Source organism: Lissotriton helveticus, chromosome 3_1 (genome assembly GCF_964261635.1).
Source record: "Lissotriton helveticus chromosome 3_1, aLisHel1.1, whole genome shotgun sequence".
Classification (NCBI taxonomy): domain Eukaryota; kingdom Metazoa; phylum Chordata; class Amphibia; order Caudata; family Salamandridae; genus Lissotriton; species Lissotriton helveticus.
The window spans coordinates 845,666,401-845,688,467 of NC_136061.1; the positions used below are offsets into that span (position 1 = coordinate 845,666,401).

The window sequence follows — 22,067 nt, forward strand, 5'->3', positions numbered from 1 at the left end:
TAAAATCTAGCAAGCTCTTTATCAACTATTGCCCAATTAGAATAGTATTCCTTTTCCTTATTTTTTGTCCAAACAAACTAAAAGCATGTTTTGCGGGAGAGCAAGCAACTACTGCTGCCTGGAGGAGTGTGTGTATGTTAGTGATACCTGCAAAGCGGCAACCTGACAAGGCCTTCCACCCCTTAACAAAGCACTATTATTTAGATCCAGATGCCTTTGCAAACACCATAAAGGCCAGGCAGCTAGAAAGAGCTTGTTTGCATAAATATCCTGCACTGCCAGCTTCACTTCATATTGCCGTCAGCTGTATTGGGATATGCCTGCTATTATATTCCACTGCTTGACTATAAATGAAGATCCTGTGGTGAAGAAAAAAAGCTGACTTTTCTAATCCTAGTTTTGCTTCATAGGAGCGATAATTGAAGATTTAGACTTGCATCAAACCTGCGTTTCTTCAATTTTTGGACAATAAAATGTCCTATTGTAGGCATCAAAAGAAGTATCTTAAAAAGTTATCTGCTTTGGCGAGGGCTGAACTCCCGTTGGACCAACGTACCGCGACGATCGTGGCTATACCGAAACCAGGCAAGCCACGGGCAGAATGCTCTTCATATCGCCCCATATCCCTTCTTAACGTGGAAGCAAAAATTCTAGCGAAGCTACTGGCTAACAGACTGATAAACCACCTGCAACTGTTGATCTACCCAGATCAATCAGGCTTCATGCCCCATAGGAGCACGGCCCTTAATCTACGGCGGGTGCACGAGGTGATAGCGCGAGCCCACTCCCTGTCGGAGGCGGCAGTGATCCTTTTTCTAGATGCCAAGATGGCGTTTGATTTGGTGGAGTGGGAATATTTATTTGCTGTGCTGGCCCCTATGGGCTTTGGCCCTAAATACATTTCCTGGATCCGACTCCTTTATACTAATCCTGTTGCTCAGGTTACCGCCAACGGTCACATCTCACAGCCATTCCCGCTGGCACGGGGAACTCGACAGGGCTGCCCCCTGTCCCCCTTGCTCTTTGCCTTAGTACTGGAACCACTGGCAATACTGATCAGAACGACACCATTACCGAGGGGGATAAGATGGGCGGAAGGCTGGGAGGACCGTGTGTCCCTCTATGCTGACGACATGCTGATTTATTTAACGAATCCCGAAAGGGGCATCCCGGCGCTTTTAGCAATATGTGACACGCACGGGAAGACGTCGGGTTATACACTGAACTGGTCAAAGTCGGTGCTTTACGTGTTGAAAGGGCGTGGCCTGTGCTAACACCGGATTGCCCACTCACGCCGACATCGGGCTCTTTTAAGTATCTGGGCATCCACATCACGGATAATGCCACAGACTTTTTCGATCAAAACCTGAGGCCTCCCTTGGAACGTCTCAGAGCGGACGTAAAGCACTGGGCGACCCTGCCTCTGACCCTCCTTGTACGTGCGGCCCTGTACAAAATGATGGCGCTCCCGAGATTTTTGTACGCACTGGAGAATACACCGTACCTGATAGCGCCGCGTTATTTTAAACAAGTCAAGACGCTGGTCTCAACCTTGCTGTGGAGTAATGGTCCGGCGCGCATTGCACATGATAAATTGACCAGAAGTTGGTACGAGGGGGTTATCGCCTTACCGGACATACAATTGTACTATTGGGCGGCGCAACTCAAAATTGTAAACCAATGGGTACACGCGCCGAGAGATAATCCTGCATATAGAGCCGATTGGGCACAGCTAGGAACGGACTGTATGCTGTCACCACTGTACAATAAACAACAAGTCCCGCGACTAGTAAGGCCCGCAAAGCACACGGCCACTTTATGGCACGCAGCACAGGCGAAGCTGGGATGGAAGGGAAAAATCACCAAACTAACCCCTCTCTGGGACACGAAGGCCTTGGGGCGACTGAGGCACAGTAAGGGATTTGCGCAGTGGGATAGTATTGGTATCTCCACAGTGGGAGATTTGTGGGAGAAAGACACGGTGATCACGTTCACACAGCTGCAGCAACAATATGGATTAGGCCCGAACGAAACCTATAGATACATTCAAATCAGGCATGCGCTATTGCAGGCGATACCGTTGGGCACCGAAGTACCAGATTCCTCACCACTGAAAGACAGACTACTTACTGAGTACATGCAGCAGGGAGCAACCTCACTCACATACAAGAAATTGATCAATAACCTGACAGACCCCACATTGAAGTTACGAGAGAAGTGGGTGGGAGATGTAGGCGATATTGACGACTCGGAGTGGAATGAGGCGCTAGCGTCCCCGAAAGAAGTGGGCATCTCAGCGAAATTTAGATTAGTACAACTCAAAATCCTACATCGCATTTACTACACACGGTGCATGCTACACAAGATACACAGAGCGCAGCACCCCGTTTGTCTTCGCGGCTGCGGGGAAGAGGGTACACTGTTCCACACACTTTGGGAATTCCCCCGCATAATAGAGTTTTGGCGAAAGGTCATGCGCACTATTTCGCAAACACTTCAAATTTCTCTCATACCTGAACCACGCAAGTGCCTATTAAATATTTGGGAACCGAATGATCTGACTAGATATGGACTCATATGGGCCACACTGGCTGTCATGGTGGCCAAAAGAGACATTGCTCAAAAATGGGGAGCTTCAGAACTAACCACGGCATCCATGTGGAGTAGGAACATGGACTTGTTAATGTTCACGGGGAGGGCGGTGTATGTGCTTAGGGCCTGCCCCCGTAAATGGAACAAAGTGTACAGGGGAGAGTTGTGTGAACCCTTACCGGAAGATGACAATGTAAGCTCAGATGAAGACGAGGAGGGTAACTAGAAGGCGTGGGTGGGTGGGTGGAACAGCTCAAAGGAAGGACAAAGAGTAGCACCGAGCAGGTGACATAGTTCTTGGTTACATAACTGTACACGAACGGCATTAATCAGTGGGCAGAAGCAGACATGGTAAGAGCTACTGAGTGTGAATGTTCATCTTGACCGCAATTTTGAGTTATGGTTAATAACACAGAAAAAAAAAAAGACCCAACAACTGATGAACACGAAATGGGGTGAGCTATATACGACACGATTTAATAATACGCCGCCGGACCCCAGGGTTGTCGGCCATACGGCTGTGTATTAATGTACAATCTGGAGGACAAGTATGTTTGAGACTGCCGGCCCAGTGGGTTGTAGGCCCTGACCTGCATCTATCGCCTCTGCAACTACAGAGGTCTTTAAAAAAAAAAAAAAAAAGTTATCTGCTTGTGGAGCTACTGCAAGTATAAGTCATGATGGCTGATTTTCCCAGTCATTTTTCAATAGGAAATTTAGACCCTGCTGCAGCCCGAACCGCTGAGCGTAATTACACCAGATTGGGCAGAAAACTAGTTTGTGGTCCAGAAAGAGTGGTTTTAGTTTTTTGGTGTAAATCTATTCAGTAGTGTTGGAAAAATTAAGATTCTAAAACATTGTATATTTCACGCCATGGTGGATCTGGAGAGGCGAGAGATCTCAAAGTGAGCTCTGATTGGATCCCACCCCCTCAACCAGAAACTGGGACTGGGTCCCAAGTCCGAGGAATGCATGTTAAAAAAAAAACCAAAAAAAATAAAAAAGACATAATGGGGCTGGGAAGGGATACCCTGTCCCCCAAGGCCTGGTTTTGGGGTGCCAGATTGACTGTGTCTGGGCCCAAAAACATTTTTTTAGGAATGTTGCCACAAATTTGCAGAGGATCCACAACGAAATTTAAAGAAGAAGCATGGACAACATGTTTATTTTTATTGGGGAGAGGGGTACGTGCCCCTCCCTCCCCAGGCCGGTTTGGCCTGGGCACCCCATTCCCCTAACACAACATATTTTTATGCGGAGGGAGCGTGCGGCTGCCTCAACAGGCCACTTTTGACCATGGGGACCCCACCCCCAAGAGCCACTGTATTTGTAAGGAGTATGGGGGTCATGCCCCCCTCCCCTTTAAAGGCCCTCAGGATCCCATCCTCCACGGCCTCTTCTATAACAAAGGATGGAGGCACTGCCCCCCCCCCCCCGGCCATTGATGGCCCGGAGGCCCAGAGCCTGCTCACATACTGTTTCCCTGTTTCCCTGTCCACGCGGGCATGGAAGCATTTTTAAAACGCCTGCTTCCAGCTGGCGGGAGCTTTAAGAATGCTCCTGCCGACTGGGAGCAAACTTTTGATCTGTTTCCCTGCCCTCAATTATGTGGGTGGGGAAACAGATCAATATATTGCTACTGCCTGGAGGGAGCAGGACAAATTCCTGCTCCCTCTGGCCGGGAACAAGTCGAGCTCCCGTAGCTTGCAAGGAGTTGACTGGGCCTGTGGAGGCCCTGGGGCTCCCCCTGCAGCCAAACTCTCAATGGGAGCTCAGAGGGAAATTAGGACTGGGTCGCCCTCCACTCAAACATAGACCTGCAACAAAAGACCCTGTCCAACGGACGTCAGCATGTGTCAGTTACTGAAAGAATAGAGCAGTCTATATGTACTGATACCTATTCCGGTCCTCTACAGTTTATGAGGGGACAATTCGCTGCCCTACGCCCAAGTTTACATTAAAAAAGGCCCATCATCCCTGACAGATACACAGAACAACAAGTACTCTGACCCTTCTAGGTCAATAACAAAGATCCACACCAACAATGTTGGACCTAATTCTGCTTAGAAAAAATGTGCGACAAACAAGTGACACCTCACGGAAACACCACCAACGGGGTAACTGGTATGTAATTTCCAGACAAGCCCCTGTCTCATCATCGGTAGTCACTTGATTCTCAAAGAAAGTAGAAAGAGAGTGTCCAGAACAAACAACCAACAAACGTGTAACAAACAGTGGAAAGCAGAAGCATCTGCTAGTGACAAACACACAACATAAATAAGTGCATAAAACACAGCATCCCGTTCCCTTAACCAACTTTATTCATAGGGAAATGAGTGTATGCTGCACATATAAAAAGGCTGGTAGCTATTCATGCATACCATTACCTACTGCCAATGCCGACATGTTTCACTGCCACATCAATTTAGGCAGTTTCATCAGGGCTGCACTAAATGCTGCCACTCCACTCTTGGACACTTGTTCTGTAATAACCAGAGTCAGCCTGGTTGCTCATACCGGCTGCCCAGGGGTTGAGAAGGATGCAGGAGTACTCCAGACGTGAGTTCTCGCCTTCACTTAGCTTAAAGCTTTCGTGATGTCGCCTCGTTGGCGGTTCGTCTCCTCCCCCTGCAGCCCCAACATTGTGCATGATGGGTGCCCTAGGTGGGCACCAACGTTCAATTAATAGTGGCATAGAGTTTAATAGGGTAAAGTTGAGTGGGGTAGAATGAAGTGGAGTACCGTAGAACAGCATGGAGTTGCGTAGAGTGTAGTGTGGTAGTGTGCAGTATTGTATTATGTTATGTTAGCTGTATATAGAGCGTATGGTTACTCCAATTCGTAGTGTCCCCATGCTGAATTCCGATTGACCGAGTAGGCAATAAACATTTCCTTTTTATTGGATTCGTCTTTTCCTAAAAAGTCAGTTTTTAAGTGCTTCCAAAAAGAAACTTCCGAAGACTCTAATCTGAGATGCAGCGGTAATCGGTTCCATTGTTTAGCTGCCAGGAACCTGAAAGAGCTGCCACCAAGGCACTTTCTGCAAAATTTAGGAATTCTGGACAAGCCTATTCCAGCTGATCTAGGGCAACAATTAGGAAGGTATGGTAGAATCAGTGGAAGGATCTAGCCAGGGCCTTTTCCATGGAGTATCTTGTGTACATAGCACATGGCTTTGATGGATATCCTCGCCTCAATGGGGAGCCAGTGGAGTTTTACCAGGGCTGACCCTCTAGGGGCACATCTGGAGATATTCAGCAGTAGATGAGCTCTGCCTTTTGTACCCTCTGGAGCATTTGAATACTCCTCTTGGAAGCCCCCAGATAGAGAACGTTGCAGTAATCTGGCCATGATAACACAAGAGCCTGGACTGTCTTTTCGCAGAGTCAGGAATAAGCCCTATAATCTCCCGAATCATTTTCAGGATACCAAAGCAGGTGCCCGCAAGAGTGGAGATTTGATCTGTAAAGGATGGGGTGGGATCAAACCAAACTCCAAGATTTTTTACTTTAGAGTTGAGTAGGCAGGGTGCCTAACTCATTGGGCCATCATAATGTGGACCAGATAGACGGTTGTTTCCCTACCAACAAGATGTCGGTTTTATTGGCATTAAGTGTCAGACAGATCTACCAGGCATAATTTGAATTCTTCCTCTGCTTGAATATTATCCTGAGCTGAAGTTATAATCGGTTGGGTGTCATCAGCGTAAGATACCACCTGAACGCCATGGCCATTTATTTTTTCAGCTAACGAATGCATATATAAGTTAAACGGGGTCGGACTCCGGGAGAGCCCTGAGGCACTCCCTGTTTCAGCGACCGAGTCGTGGAAGTAAACAACTGTAGGGTGACCTGAAGGGTGCGACCCTAGAAGAAGTCTGCTAGCAACCCAGCACTGTGCCTCCCACCCCTGAATTCTGTAGCCTATCTATTAGCAGTCCATGGGAGACCTTGTCAAAGGCGGCACTTAAGTCAAGCATGACTAGTGCAGCCGTCTTGCCTTCGTCCGCCACTGAGATTCTGACGCGAATAGAAGGGCTGATTCTGTGCTAAAAGATGGCCTAAACCCAGATTGTATCTCATGAAGAAGTGCATTTTTTCCACAATTAATCAGCGGTTGATTTACGAATTTCTCTGCCGTTTTTGCACAAAAGGCAACAGATATAGGTCTTAGGTTTTCAGGTGCAGAGTGATCTAAAGTTGGTTTCTTCAAGAGTGGAATCACCAAGGAATGCTTCTACTCCTGAGGAACATGCCCAGAGACATAGGATAGATTAAGCAACTTTGTAAGTACCGGAACAATAGCTTCCCAGCCTAGGTTTTAAGTTTGAGAAACTTCCCGGACATTTACTAGCACTCTCAGGAAAGGAGATATAGATAGTATTTATCTTGTCAAGGAAAGACAGTGCGATCCGATCGCAAAGGGCATTAGTGGGTGGAATGAGACAGATGCCCGTTCCAAAGATGTCAGAGATTTAATTATCTGAAAAAGTTCCTATACCTGGGAATCCTAACTATAGCTACAGAGTGGCTAATGTCACTCTGTCATTTATATGTATTTTCGCAAATGCAATAAGTGCAAGGCTTGTGGTTTTGGGGTTAATACAGTGGAATACCTTGCCATGATAAACCGTTCAAGTTCTCAGACTCCTGCAGTTGCAAACAGAGTTTGTAGTGTATGTATTAAAAAGCAAATGTAAATTGAGATATGTCGGTAGTACAATCTTGCAAGCCCACAAAATAATTTTACAGCACTTGAGGGCTATTAGGAATGGAGATCACTAGGCACTTCGAGGAGTACCTTAACATTGATGAGAAATGTTTAAAATATTGTCGTTGATGCAGTCCCAAAAACATAACAGAGGTGGCAACTTAGGTAATTAGAAACCAGATACATTTTCAACCTAGATTCCAAGTCACAGAGGGGCTTAAAACCTTGAAGAATTGTATACATTTCTGTAATAAAGCTGCATACCACTTCTATATCTTTATGGTTAGATAGTGCCTGTTAAAGTTGTGAAGGGGGAACAAGAGAAGTGTTTTGATTTTTTTGATTTTCCAATTTTAATTACAAATTTGGTTATTTCTAGTTATAATTTTGGGTTGATGCAGTTTTGAATGGAAAGATCATTGGATCTGTATAGTACTTGTAGAGTGCAAAAATGATTCAAATCATTGAAACAATGTAGTTTATGTAATAAATTCCTAATTAAAAAATTGTTTGCCCACTTGGGCTCAGTTGTGTTCTGGGAAGAGGTGAATAATACCTACAGAAGGCAGAAAGAAATGCTTGTATGAAATCTGGTTTAAAGAAGCATGGAAGTAGTCTTTTTAAACATTTTTTAAAAATATTAGAGATGAATTATGAGCACAATTTAAACATGTATGAAATTGTGTTTATTTAATTTTGCATTAATTTAAGACTGAGGAATACAGTATTTTATTCTATGTCATTTAGTCATGTGCTCTATTTAAAACGACTAAAATGGTGCCACACTTACGTGAACAAGGCCAAGTGTTTTGCCGAAAACGCGTTATGGTGGATCGTGTAGAATTTGGGGTTATAGGCGTTTTGATATTTAGCATTCACAAAACACCAGATTCCACAATTTAGAGTTATGGTTTGTCTTTAATGTGTTCTGTGAACCCCTCATGCTGGAGGGAACATTTTGTATATGAGTTCACTGTCGATTATTCTGATGCAGAACCAGTTTTTCCATTGCATATGGTAGTTAAGAATTGTCCAGCTGCACGATACACATATACACTATTAACTTGGGCAATTGTTCTCCATTCTCCCAGCTATGCAAGAAACTTCTGCAAAGGACTTCTTTAAAGCAACTGTACTTTTCTTGTCACAAGCCCACACATCTGGACAAGATCCCTTGAAGGAGCTGCCAGCAATTCAGCTGACTGACGACTACTGCAACGCCTGGGTGGATATTTCTGAGCTGTGGTTCTTAGGGATGCAGGCTTTTGCCAGCTGCCTGCCTCTTATGACATGGCTGTCCCCAGTGTTACTTGAAACAGGCTGGCCAGAAGAGGTTTTGGGACTGCTGGGGCACGTGTCTCCGTCCTCTGTTGATCTGGATGTGGTCACGGCATACCAGTCTATCCTAACTGAGCTGGCAAAAACCAGTCCATCTTTTAAGGCAATTCTTCTTTCAAATGATTGGGTGGAGAAAGCTAATCTTTATGGCATGGCGGCCCTTGAACAGTATCTGTTTGAGAATTCTACAAAGACAGTTGTAAAGTAAGCAAGTATTGATTGCAGTCTAAACAGACTTTCCTACCGCCTCTTATGTGACCCCCTACATACTCAACAGGGCTTCTGCAAGGTCCCCCCCATATCCTTCTTTAAAGCCTGCCCTGTAGCCTTCGGGAACCCCCTCCACCACCCAGAGCCTTCCACAATGGGGCCTGCAGGCCCAAACTGCTGGCCTCTAGCAAGGAGACCCCTTGTGTATGCCGTATGGATAGACGGCCATAAAGATGGCAACCCACCCTTGCAGATGCTCCCAAAGGCCCACTCCTTACAGCCCCTTCTACAAAGGCACCCCCTTGCAAATACATTTCCTGCAAACCACCCTCTCCTCCTCCTGGGGTATACCAGAATCTCCCACCTACAAACTCTTCAAAAGCCCATCAGCCTCTTTTAAATGTAATTCATGGAAACAACGGCCAAATAAATATCTTTAGAAACTGTTTTTTGCTTTCTGTAGTTAAAAAATGTATTAACGTGAACACCGCTCCCCCTGTTACAAAAACGCTAGAACAATGTAACGAACTTGCTGACTTCTTTCATAATAAAGTCACTCACATCTACTCCGCCTTTCCGACACTAGCCAGCAATCCAGAAATACCCAATCATATTTCTCCGAGCAACCCTCCCCCCCCAGGGCAGCCAATTCTGGAACGTTTCCCTCCATTAAACCTGGACACACTGCACCAACTGGCACGTCAAGTTAAATCCGGCTCTCCCCTTGATCCTGCCCCACCAGAGATACTGCTCCAGGCAAGCCAAGCCACTCTCCCCGTGGTGTTGGACCTCCTTAACGCCTCCATATCCTCTTGTACAGTACCCACTGGATGGAAGAGAGCTATGGTTCGGGCACTGTTGAAAAAACCCACCCTCAACCCAGAAGATCACTCCAGTTACCGCCCAATCTCACTACTCCCTTGGGTAAGTAAGGTGCTGGAGAAGCACATAAACACCCAGCTTGTACAATTTCTGGAAAACAACTCACTCCTCGACCCAACCCAGACAGGATTCAGGCCCAAGCACGGCACTGAAACTGCCCTGCTCACGGTCACCGAAGAGTCACGAAAGATACTAGATCAGGGAGGATCAGTGGCAGTGATCCTCCTTGATCTCAGCGCGGCCTTCGACACGGTCAGTTATGCCACCTTGCTGAACCGTTTGTGCAACATCGGCGTCACAGGTGATGCTTTAAGATGGCTTGACTCATTTCTGAACAATAGATCCTTTCAGATCTTTGACGGGGACACAAGATCAGCCAGTAAACCCCTGAACTGCGGGGTACCGCAGGGCTCTTCACTGAGCCCTGCGTTGTTCAATGTATACATGAAGCCGTTGGCTGGGATCGCCGAACCTTATGGCATAAAAATTGTATCATATGCTGACGATACCCAGCTAGTGGTTTCACTGGCTCAAGAGGGCACCAGACATACTTCAGGAAGTCTGATGAACTGCCTAGAGGATATCAAGAAGTGGATGACATGCTCCTCCTTAAAACTTAATGGAGACAAAACCGAGCTCTTGCTCCTAGGTCCAGCATCACCAATGTCATTCACCTCCCTATGGCCTCCGTGCCTGGGCCCCCCTCCCACTCCCAAAGAAAGCGTAAAAAGCCTAGGAGTATGGCTTGACAAAAAACTCTCCTTTTCCACTCAGGCCACCAAACTATCCGCCATCTGCTTTGGCCTACTAAGAACAATAAGGAAAGTCCTCCACCTCCTCCCAATGGAAGCCAAACAAGTGGCAGTACAGGGCCTGATTCAGTCCCGGCTGGACTCAAACAACGCCCTGTATGTTGGAGCCCCGAGACAACCCTACGAAAGCTTCAAGTGGTGCAGAATAGTGCAGCCCGCACCCTGCTACAGATTCCACGGATGCAATCTGCCAAACACGCATTGAACAGCTTACACTGGCTCCCCGTGAGACAGAGAGTGGCATTTAAGGCACTATGCATTGCCCACCGGGCCTTCTGGAAGACAGGCCCAGCTATCATTGATAAGCTAGTCACCCAATATCATCCGAAAAGAAACCTCCGGTCCACGGAGGCCTTCCTGGCCGTAGTACCCAGAGTTAGGAGAGCTAGGACCGGAGGAAGGCTGTTCTCCTTAAACACCTCTAGGATGTGGAATTCACTCCCACTACATCTCCGGACCAACTCAAACTTGCTCTCGTTCCGCAAACAATTGAAAACCTACTTGTTTGCGAGGTCCACTGAAACCTAATCCTCCGTCACTCCCAGTTCTGTCTTCATGCTTCAGCGCTTGGACGCCCATTGGGCAGCAACCGCGCTATATAAATAACAATACAATACAATACAATACAATACAACACCTTATTTGTAACATACTCCTGCATCATTTCTCAAAATTATGCTGTAATAGATATGTTGCTTGCTTTTACCTATTTCTGTTGTACAAGTATGACTATTAAGGAGAGCAGAACCTGCTTCTTGTTTGTATTTAATGTGTATTAGGCTGCTCAATTATATGGGTGTCTCCAGTGTCCTGGCATGTTGCTTGGCTTACCACCAAGTTGGTGCACTTTAAAAATTCGGTGTACTGATTTTTAATGCACTTGTATGCAGCATTATAACAGATATGTAAACTTGATAAAAACATCACACGAGACTGGAAAATAATACATGCATGTGAAAGCCAAGTACGACATTTCTGTTTTCAATGTAGCATGGAACAATATGTTACTGCAAGGGGGAAATTAGTTCATAATGGAAGGCTAACCCATATGCTGAGAGAGGCACTGGAAGGCCCCCACAAGGTACTAGTAATATCATTGAACACATTTGGAAAAGAGAAGGCCAAACAATATCTTGCCTGAGATAGCAAAATGATGGCTGGTGAAATATTGGCAGGTCTTATAAAGGTGCTTCTGATGGATGCTTCTAACCTTGATTCTTCACCTTGTATATATTTCTCTAGGTGTCTGAATGGATCCAGAAACTAAAAAATATCACCTCTGCTCACAAGTAGGTGGTGTCATGCAGCTCCAAACCAATGTCGTTCTGCTCCAGAAGTGACAAGCAGGGCCGCATATAATAGCCACCCGAACGTGCTGATGGGTTCCTTCTTTTCTTTCTGCGCCTTCAGACGTGGATCCAGAGTTCTTCACCTCTCAGACCCACTGTGGAAGGGAAATGTATCACTTCCTAAAATGACAGGGTTTAAACCTTGCAGGGATTGTCGCTAGCATATTTCTCTGACAGAACCCCTGAAGTATGCCTTTGGTGCCTGGGGACAGGACACCACCCCAGGGCCTGCGATGACTGTGCCCAGATGAACCCAAAGGCTATACAGGACCATAAGCTGATACTCTGTGATCATACATCGAAAGAATCAGCACCACGACTATTAAAAGTCTTATGGAAAGTCCCTTTCCTGAAGTCATTCATGCAGCAGATCCTCGTCGTGGTCGAAATCTTCAGGTAAGTTGAAGGAAAACCTCAAGAAGTCCAAGTGGGAATTGGCCTTCTCCTGCCACTCTCAAACTCCAGAGAGGGTGTGAAGGCATCAATGTGCATGTCAGTCTAACTCCTGAAGAGCTGATTCTTTAATTGGTCCCAATGCAACTTGAATTTCTTGACCCATCAGCAATGCTGATGGATCATCAGTCTCGATTTGCTAATCGAGGCTACGCTGCACCTATTTGGCATGCTTCTGTGTGCACCTTGCATGCCCTTGGGCCCCAAGGATCCGCAGAGGCCTCCAGTAGTAGCCCGCTGGTGGGCTCCCCCTCAACTCAGTCTGTGCCTCAAGCCCTCTTCGGATTCCACTCTGGCTTCAGTGCTCAGCACCACCCCCTGCACTGGTCCCCTGAACATTGACGGCGATGCCACAGTCATAAAAGAATCAGTCGACTATAGTGACTTCATGCTCTGAGTCTCCCTCATCTTGACTGAGGCTGCATTCCGATTGTACCAGAGCACAGCCCATAACAAATCCTTCTGACTCCGATACATTGCCTTTGCCTCACTGCAGAGCTCATACTTTACATCAGCTTTTTGTATCTGACAATGATAATGTGGATGATTAAGGGGACACATTGGTATGCAGAATTATAGGATGCCAATGGTCTATACACCTCCCCAGATACTGGACTTTTCTCTCCTCCTGGTGTTGCCAGAGAGTATAGTGCCATGGCCATGCAGTGGGTTGCATAGATCTGTGATCTGCAGCTCCCTACCAGGAAGTAAAGACAGAAGTTCTTCAGCCTGGCCAAGCACCTACTGAACCTCTCCTACCATTCAATGATACTCTAACAGCAGGACGTAACGCAGGCCCCTTTAGCGCAGGGGCCTCCAAGCGTTCTGGGGAGCTCCATTCAGCCCAAAGCCAATGAATATCAGTGGGATATCGGAGACTGGGATGAGAGGGTAGGTTAGGGGACCTTTTCACATTCTGTAAGGGGCCCTCATCATTTTGTATTATGCCACTGTCTTACAGTTACCCTCTTAGGCAAAACGATGTTCTGGGCCCCCAGTCAATAGTCAGTTAGCTCGTTGCCACAGACAGGCACCTGGCGATCCTGACATCCTCACTCAACACCCGACGTCAGCAAGTCTGGTGGTACTCGTGTCCACCAATAGACTAAACCATAACTCCTTTCATACAACCTGTTCAGACTGCGAATCTAAACACATGGAGACTTTTGGCAAGTACGTGTTTTCTTCTGCAAGCCTCGCTTTACATTTCCTCTACACCAGATGCGATGTTATGTTACTCTTGGTGTAACGCAGCAACTTGGCCGGAAGTTACATCTCGGCGCCATGAGGGCAGGCAGATGAAGAGGAAGCTGATGAGCACAACCAGGTCTTGAGCTGCTTTTTGAAGCCAGAGAAGCTGAAGCATGGACAGAGGGAGACTCTTCCAGTGGCAGGGTGCAAGATAGGAGAAAGCCGGGACAATATATTTTGACATTCAAATACGCAGAGGACATAAAAGAAGTTGGTATTGGACCTTGGATTTCTGTCAGGGTGGTAGAGGATGGGTCTGTCTGCCAAAGGTATTTTGGGCCATTGCCTGCCAATGATTTGTAGGTCAGGCAGAGCATTTTGAACTGTGCTCTCTTTCTAAATGTGAGGCTGGTGAACAGTCTTGGATGAGGTAGCTATGCTTTTTAGAGCGTTTTTTTTTGTGTGAGCAACTTCTCTAGGCATGAAGCTCAGATTGTTTTAACAAACACCCTTGTTGGCATTGAAAAGGTAAATAGGATGACAGCTGTTTGTGAGATGAGGATCCTTGTCAGATTTTGACGCAGGAGTGATCATGACCTCATCTAAGCTCCATCCATGGTTATATATTGAGTGGAGAAGTATGAATAATAGAGGTAGTCTTGGTAGAAAGAGCTGATGGAAGGTCTTCGAGCCAGGTGATTTTTTTCTTCTTCAAGCCTCTAAGATTGGATATTTTTTCAGACACTGATGCTGGAGCAGATGGAAGTAAAAAGCCACAGTGTCTGCTGAAGGAATAAAATTACAATATTTTTCTGGTTGTCATTAGGTTGCCTCTCTGGTGTTTAGATTTTTACGAATGTTGTTAAAAGAATGTAATATATCACAATGCGTAAACGTCCACACACTTGTTTCATCCCAATAACAGTGTTTTAATGTATTTATTGTTTCACTTCTTTCCTTGCTTAGGGTACCTTTCCAGTTATGTGGTGAAACTGTTGCAACAACTGTAATATTTCTGATGTGATACTAAGAACTGTGTGTACTGCTGTGATGAAGCACCTTCTTTTGTATTCAAGTTTAGGACAAAGGAGTTCAGCTGGCTTCATAAGAGTTTGCTTCAAATAATCTGTTCTCTAATTGCTTTAGCCTGTCGATTAAATCTTTTGTTAACACTTAGGACTTACTCTTGTTGCCAGAAGCTGATAATTTCGCCTCCTATGGTGGTTTTATAAGCATCCCATGTGGTCAGAGAAGTGAGACCTCTTCTTTAAGGAATTTGTGACATATGCTCTAAAATCGCATCATGCGTTACGAAATAGGTGTCTTAGATAAGAGGTAAAATACTATACTTTTAAAAAGCCATAAACAGGAAGCTATTTGCAAGACTTTGACAGTATGATTTTGCTTGCAAGATATAAAAATCGGAAAACTTAAATGTACATTTCCAGTTGATTTCAGGGCCCGTGTTATGCAAACGGCGCATTGTCATTGTTTGCGCTGGGCGCACCTTTTAAAAGATGCGCCCAGCGCAAACTGAGAAAATGTGGCGCATTATGGTGAATGTGCTGCCCGCAGGGCAGCCCCGAACACGTGTTGCCCTGGGGGTCGCGCATTCATGTGAAAAACGGAGCGGCTGCTTTGAAACCGCTCTGTGTTTTCACAGTGCAGGAGGCTCCTGCCTGCACTTTTAAAGGGGATTAGAGATCCCCATGCAGGCAGGTGCAGTGAGTGACTGCATCCGCCTACAAGGGAATGTCTGGGAAGTCTATTGGACCCTCTTTTCCCCCTCCAGAGGGCTGCAATCATGGAGCGTGTTGACAGTGCAACACCTTTTATGTGGCGCGCTGTCACTGTGCCTCCTGAGAGCCTTCTTTGCCTCTGCGCCCGCTTCTGTAATACGACACGGGCCCAGAGGCAAAGGGATTCCCTAATTTGCATTGGGCCACGTCCCCATGCAAATGAGGGAATGCCCTCTTGAGGAAGCGCTGGCACTGTATGTGCATACATGCTTTCAGTATTACAGAAAGGGACGCACAAGCCTCTGCGGCCCCTTCTGTAATACCAAAGTACCCGAGGGGCATGCAAAGTGGGCGCAAATGCCCAGTGGCACTTCTGTAACATGGCCCCTGAAGTACATTCCAAACGGTATCAAGGAGTCTCTATAGAATCCAAGGTAATTTACCAAGGTACTTACTGAGTTGGTAGACAGAAGATCTTAGTCTTTACCGCCGTATTGCCAAGGTGTCATTCATGGTAGAAGCTGCAATGGCCTCAGAGGGTGGACAATGTTACCTACACAGACTAGAAATGGCTCAATTTCATTAGTGTGTGTCATAGTAGAGCACTGGCTCGAATATAGCCAAGACTAATTTTGCTGCCAAGATCTGCTGGGCGCCTGGCGTTATTGGAATGTGGTTACTAATGTGCCAGAAGGAGATGACATCAATAAGTCCCTCTGCAGAGCATGCATATTTTTATTGTTGGCCACGTCAATAATTTTACAAACACTTCCAGGCCACACACTACACAAATGGAAGGCCTGTTCTGTACCAAATGTGCAACTGTGTTCCTGTTGTTCTAGTGCCCGTGATTCCTGCACTTCACTCATGTTAACTGCATTGGATGTTGTGCTTAACGAAATCCCACTACATTGAATGACATAAAATGTTTGTGTATTTGGATAGTAACAGCTGCGGACTCTATTTGACTGGCAGCTGTCAGTCAACCAGCTCCTTTATCTACAAAGAAGTTCTAGGTTCAAGCCTGCTTCTTGTGTGCGCTTTGGATACAGTCTTGGGCTGAATTACCTGAAGTGCGTTTTTGGTCGCTGAGTTTAGACTATGTAGTAGTATTGTGTAGAGAGGCTCTGGGATTCAACATGCAAAGCCACGGTGTTTAGTAACCTGTAAGCTTTTGTGTACCCCTAACCTTGAGAAGTCCAACCCTTGATTGAAAGAATCGGTTTCATGTCTTCAAAATGTACTTCAGTTTTCCTTTCCCCACAGACGGTGTTCACAAATTTCCTCTTTGTCTTTTCTAGAAGAAAAAGCAACTCTGTCTTTGGGTTACTATAAAATGATAATGCATTTTTATGTCTAATGGAACCCCTGATATCTCATGTCAGCAACATTTTCAAATGTCCTCTTGAAAGCAGATTGATCTCTCTCTCTGGAATAGTCTTTTAAATACTAGACCTTGTTGCAAAGGCAAGACACCTTTTTAGGTTTCGCCTCGCCGAAAGGCTGCGCAGCAGACTTTCTGCGCAAGGCGAAAGCTTTAGTTCTAGAGTAGTGTGTGTAGTACCGCCCCTCTGTTCCATTGGCTAGCTCCATAAATGGAGGCTAGCCAGTGGAACAGACATCTGTCCGTCATTGACGGAGCAGATTCGTGGGCGTTCCCGCGATTTTTACTCATCCCACCCCTTTTCCTACGTCATGCGGCGGTGTTTTTTTTTCTTCGTATCGGCATGTTGGTTTCATTACCAACGTGTGCCTTGCAGGGGTGGGCTGCGCGATTTCGAGTTGCTAGCAGGTAAGCTTTGATTTCGAGTTGCTAGCAGGTAAGCTTTTTTTTTTTTTCCTCCCGCTGTCCGTGAATGTTTTGTAGTGTGCCCGTCCCCCCTCCCGTTGTCCGTGTGACCGCCCCGCTCCCGCTGTCCGTGAGTGCTTTGTGTTGTCAGGCGATCCTCTGTTTGTATCTGTGAATGTTTTGTAGTGTGCCCGTCCCTCCTCCCGCTGTCCGTGTGTCCATGGGCATCTGGCTTCACTTTCACATGAGTGCACTGTGTGATTCAGGACTGCTCTGTAAAAGGAAATCATGTTTTATTGATATTTAAGTTGTAAAACAAGTACCGCAAATTTCTATTTTTCTTTAAGTATCTCCTAGATGCTTTGCAAGTGCTCTGGAAACGCAGTTGCAGCATCGAGGCTAGCTTTTGCTGCACTAGAACGGAAGTAACCGCTTTCTTTGATTTGCCTAGTGTGCCCGTCCCTCCTCCCGCTGTCCGTGTGCCCGCCCCCCTCCCGCTGTCCGTGTGTCCATGGGCATCTGGCTTCACTTTCACATGAGTGCACTGTGTGATTCAGGACTGCTCTGTAAAAGGAAATCATGTTTTATTGATATTTAAGTTGTAAAACAAGTACCGCAAATTTCTATTTTTCTTGAAGTATCTCCTAGAAGCTTTGCGCTTTTTTTTTTTCGTATCGGCATGTTGGTTTCATTACCAACGTGTGCCTTGCAGGGGTGGGCTGCGCGATTTCGAGTTGCTAGCAGGTAAGCTTTGATTTCGAGTTGCTAGCAGGTAAGCTTTTTTTTTTCCCCTCCCACTGTCTGTGAATGTTTTGTAGTGTGCCCGTCCCCCCTCCTGCTGTCCGTGTGGCCGCCCCCCTCCCGCTGTCCGTGAGTGCTTTGTGTTGTCAGGCGATCCTCTGTTTGTATCTGTGAATGTTTTGTAGTGTGCCCGTCCCTCCTCCCGCTGTCCGTGTGCCCGCCCCCCTCCCGCTGTCCGTGTGTCCATGGGCATCTGGCTTCACTTTCACATGAGTGCACTGTGTGATTCAGGACTGCTCTGTAAAAGGAAATCATGTTTTATTGATATTTAAGTTGTAAAACAAGTACCGCAAATTTCTATTTTTCTTGAAGTATCTCCTAGAAGCTTTGCAAGTGCTCTGGAAACGCAGTTGAAGCATCAAGGCTAGTTTTTGCTGCACTAGAACGGAAGTAACCGCTTTCTTTGATTTGCCTATGACATCAGTGTTGAAGCATGCTTATTGTTTATAAATATGAGGGCATTTGCTAAACCCCCTTAGGGTGACACCGCCCGCCAGGTGATTAGACTCTGTTCCAGTTCAGGACCCAGCTTGAAAGCCTAATGCTTTCTAGGTGTGTGTTGTAGTCTTGTTTTCTCCCATTGAACTAATTAAACTAATGCACCTCAACGCAATGAATTGTAGGTTAACAGTTCAGGACTGGAGACCATGTTCTCAATCATCTGAGGTGAGGTGATCACTGTAAACCCTCTGCACCTGCATCAAAATGGGGGAATCACAAGCAATACTATGTACCATTGTTTACACAGTCTACATATATCACAGTGTATCTTTTTCACTGGAGTATGCAGAGGCTTTTTAATTCTCGCCTCAGACAACACATGCTGTCTAAGGTGCGTGTGAGGTATTTTATTTATTTATACAGGGCTTAGAGGACTCCCATTGCTACCCATCCGTTGACTTTATTGTCCCCCCTCCCGCTGTCCGTGTGCCCGCCCCCCTCCCGCTGTCCGTGAGTGCTTTGTGTTGTCAGGCGATCCTCTGTATCTGTGAATGTTTTGGGCTGTGAGTGCTGTGTGGGCTGTGAGTGCTGTGTGGGCTGTGAGTGCTGTGTGGGCTGTGAGTGCTGTGTGGGCTGTGAGTGCTGTGTGGGCTGTGAGTGCTGTGTGGGCTGTGAGTGCTGTGTGGGCTGTGAGTGCTGTGTGGGCTGTGAGTGCTGTGTGGGCTGTGAGGGCTGTGAGTGCTGTGAGAGCTGTGTGGGCTGTGAGAGCTGTGTGGGCTGAGAGAGCTGTGTGGGCTGAGAGAGCTGTTGGCAATGTAAATAACAATGCCATTTATTTATAAGTAAAAAAAAAAAAAGAAATGTCATGAGCAATGCCAATAGCTCTAACTTTTCCAAAGGCGAAACCATTGCATTGCAAATGCTTGTTCATGCTTACTACCAAGTCGGAAAACGTATTCACATGGTTAGGATCTTTGCTGTACGGTGTCACGTCCTCCCATATGCGACAAGTCTTTTAACTGTGGTATTCTTCACAGCTCCTCCTTTGAAGATACGTGTGTTTGTTTGGAGTCAACGCAGAATCACCATTTATTTTCTTTCCCCTTCCTTTCCCATTTTTAGGTCGAGGACCGGAAATGCTGGCTTGCCAGCTTCCAGGAGGAGATCTTATGTTTCTTAGTAGGGCTGAAGAACCCGCCTCCCTGTTCTGTCTCTCCTCCATTGGCTGGCTTCCTAAACGGAGGCCAGCCATTGGAGGAGAGAGCCATCCCTCCAAAGAAGCTCCGTCTTTTTCGGATTTGGGGCGTAAGTTTTGCTGTTCTTTAGACAGTGACGTCGTCCGTCACTCAGGACAGCAAAACCACGCCCCCGAATCTGAACATTTTCAGAAGCTTTTGGCCGCCATTGTTGCCTGTCCACCGCCGAGTCTTCAAGTGCAGAGAACCTCCTCCTCGAGTCGCCCGCGAGCCTGAAGGCAGCACCGCAGTGATGGTGAGCCGTTTTCCCGCAGAGCTGTGGCGCATGCACTGTTTAACAGGGCTGGTATCAATTGTTTTATGAAAGCCAGACCTACTGGTTTTGACACCGCTTGCTTTCTATTTCAGTAAGATCAGGGATAAGTCCATTCTGAATCGTAAGCGGTCTAACCCTTGGTTTATCGTGATGCAAACGAAAGGACACAGGTCCACCACACCGCAGTGGCGTAGCTAGAACAGTTGCCGCCCGTCCCCGCGGCCGTATGTAAGCTGAGCAAAGGGGGGGGGGGTTGGCCGCGATGCTGCAGATAAACTTGTGTCGCCTTAGGGCGGACCCCCGCCCCCCCTCCCGCTACACACCACACAGGAAAAACATCTGCGTGTTGTATTGTACGCTTCAGGTCCACGAAGACTGAACAAGACAAACCGGCACTGGGGCACAGGGGCAGGGCAGAAAGTCGAAGGCTGTTAACGTGTCCTTGTGTAATGTAACTAGTGCTCATGCAAAGCACACCAATACCTTCGCGTCGAGTTCGCGGCTTCGAGCTATATAAAATTGCAAAGATTAAAAAAAAAAAAGTTTTACAATTAGAACACACCAATTCAGCAAGGGAGTAACACTCCGTCCCTGGGGTGCGGAGGGAGAGGGTTGGTGGAGGGAACGAAAAATTCAGGGACCTTCCAAGCCTGGGGTGGGGAGTTAGATTGGAGTCAGCACAAGACCAAATAAATACATGTGATACATGGGAGAATTAGGTGCCCTTCTTGACATGTTACTTCAGAACAACATTGAATCAAAACCAGACGGTCATTGTGCATTGACCCCCCCCCCGAAGTTCACGAGCAGTTTCCCTTCCCTGCCGAGTAACCACGCATCGCATCTCTAACATTTCTAGGTCAGAAGATGAAAGTCTCCGTCAGTGCCGCGCGACCGCACGTTTCGCCAAGTTTGGAGAGGGGCGCGCAACCTAAACTGTCAGGGTGAGTGGGCGACTTTCGTAAAGACATTCAAACAAGAGATTAAAGATCCACTTTACAACACTTCTGTGTTGTTATAACACAGTCATAAATAAATCCAGCATGACAGGGGAATGTAAACTGTTTCGCAAATGTTTAAACTGGGAAAGAGGGAAGGAATTTAACACGCAATTAACCACTTACATGTCTGCAGACATGCAACACGTGAGCCCTCGGCTGCTTAAATTACCATGCAGGAAAGATGATGAAAAGCATGTTTGTTTTGTCGGCATTGAAGAGAGTAGGGAGTCAGACTCTTCGCTTTCAACATCATCTTCTGGGTGAGTGTCCCGCGTGCGGTGTTGTAATGCGTGCATTGGGCGTTTCGTTTATTTCTTGTTATTTTATATAGCGCGGACATGGCTCGAAGGCATCTGGGCGCTTTCCAACAGTAGCATACTACAAGGGTACAGCAAGTTACATCTACAGTAACTACGTTCAGACATACTGCCTCGGCAGCTGCGACCAGATGTTTACTGTGTTGCCAGGTAGTTGCGTCCTTTGTGTGTGGGGGGCGGGGGGGTTGGGGTATGAGAGTCTGTTTTTGAGGGACATTGTTTTTGTGTGCATACCCGCCATGTGACCTCTTGTCACGTGCTCTATCTTTCCCTTTATAGGATTTGCAGCGAGCGGTGGGTTGCATGCCGGGACTTGCAGTTTTATGTTTAGGACGAGCATAAAAGGAGCGCCAGCATATAAAGTGGATTATACCATCAGCACTTGGAAGTGTCTCACATCACATGACAATGGGCCCCCTGTGATCTGTGTGTGTTTTCATGCGTGTGCTCTGTGTGCAATGTCGGGAGTACCATGTGCTGTCTATGTGGGAGCAAATGTGCCTGTGGCAATAGCGTGCGAAGAACTGCGCGCTGCAAGAGGGGGGCGTAACCAGAGGTGTGAATCTGTTTGTTATGTAGATTAGGAGTGTATTGCGTGTGGGAGGAGAGAGCTTGTGCTATGCATAGGAACAACAGATGTTTGTGTGGTGAGCATGCGAGCTAAGCTGCAGAGTGGCGTCGTGACTACTTGAGCCAGTCCTGGAGTTTTAGACAATTGCATGTTGTATTCCCGGAGTTCTAGTATATTTTTCATTATTTCAAGTACGTGTTCTAAAATCTCAACATACAGTGCTGTGAGATATAAAAAAAAAAGCATTGCCAACTGTAATCTGGTGTTAATGTGCTAATCAATGCCATGTATTTAACGATTAAGCTATTGGCAATGTAAATGACAATGCCATTTATTTAAGATTTAAAAAAAAAAGTCAT

At 46.5% G+C, this 22,067-nt stretch overlaps 1 protein-coding gene across 1 annotated transcript in view; it reads left to right on the forward strand.

The window, feature by feature from the left end:
• The window catches only part of NCDN (neurochondrin), a 109,138-nt gene extending 97,630 nt beyond the window's left edge, over positions 1 to 11,508 (forward strand). Inside the window, exon 7 of the mRNA XM_078681146.1 lies at positions 8,394 to 11,508. Coding sequence (XP_078537272.1) covers positions 8,394 to 8,848 — 455 coding nt within the window. The 3' untranslated portion in view covers positions 8,849 to 11,508. The remainder of the gene's footprint in view (positions 1 to 8,393) is intronic.
• The last annotated feature ends 10,559 nt before the right edge of the window (positions 11,509 to 22,067 follow it).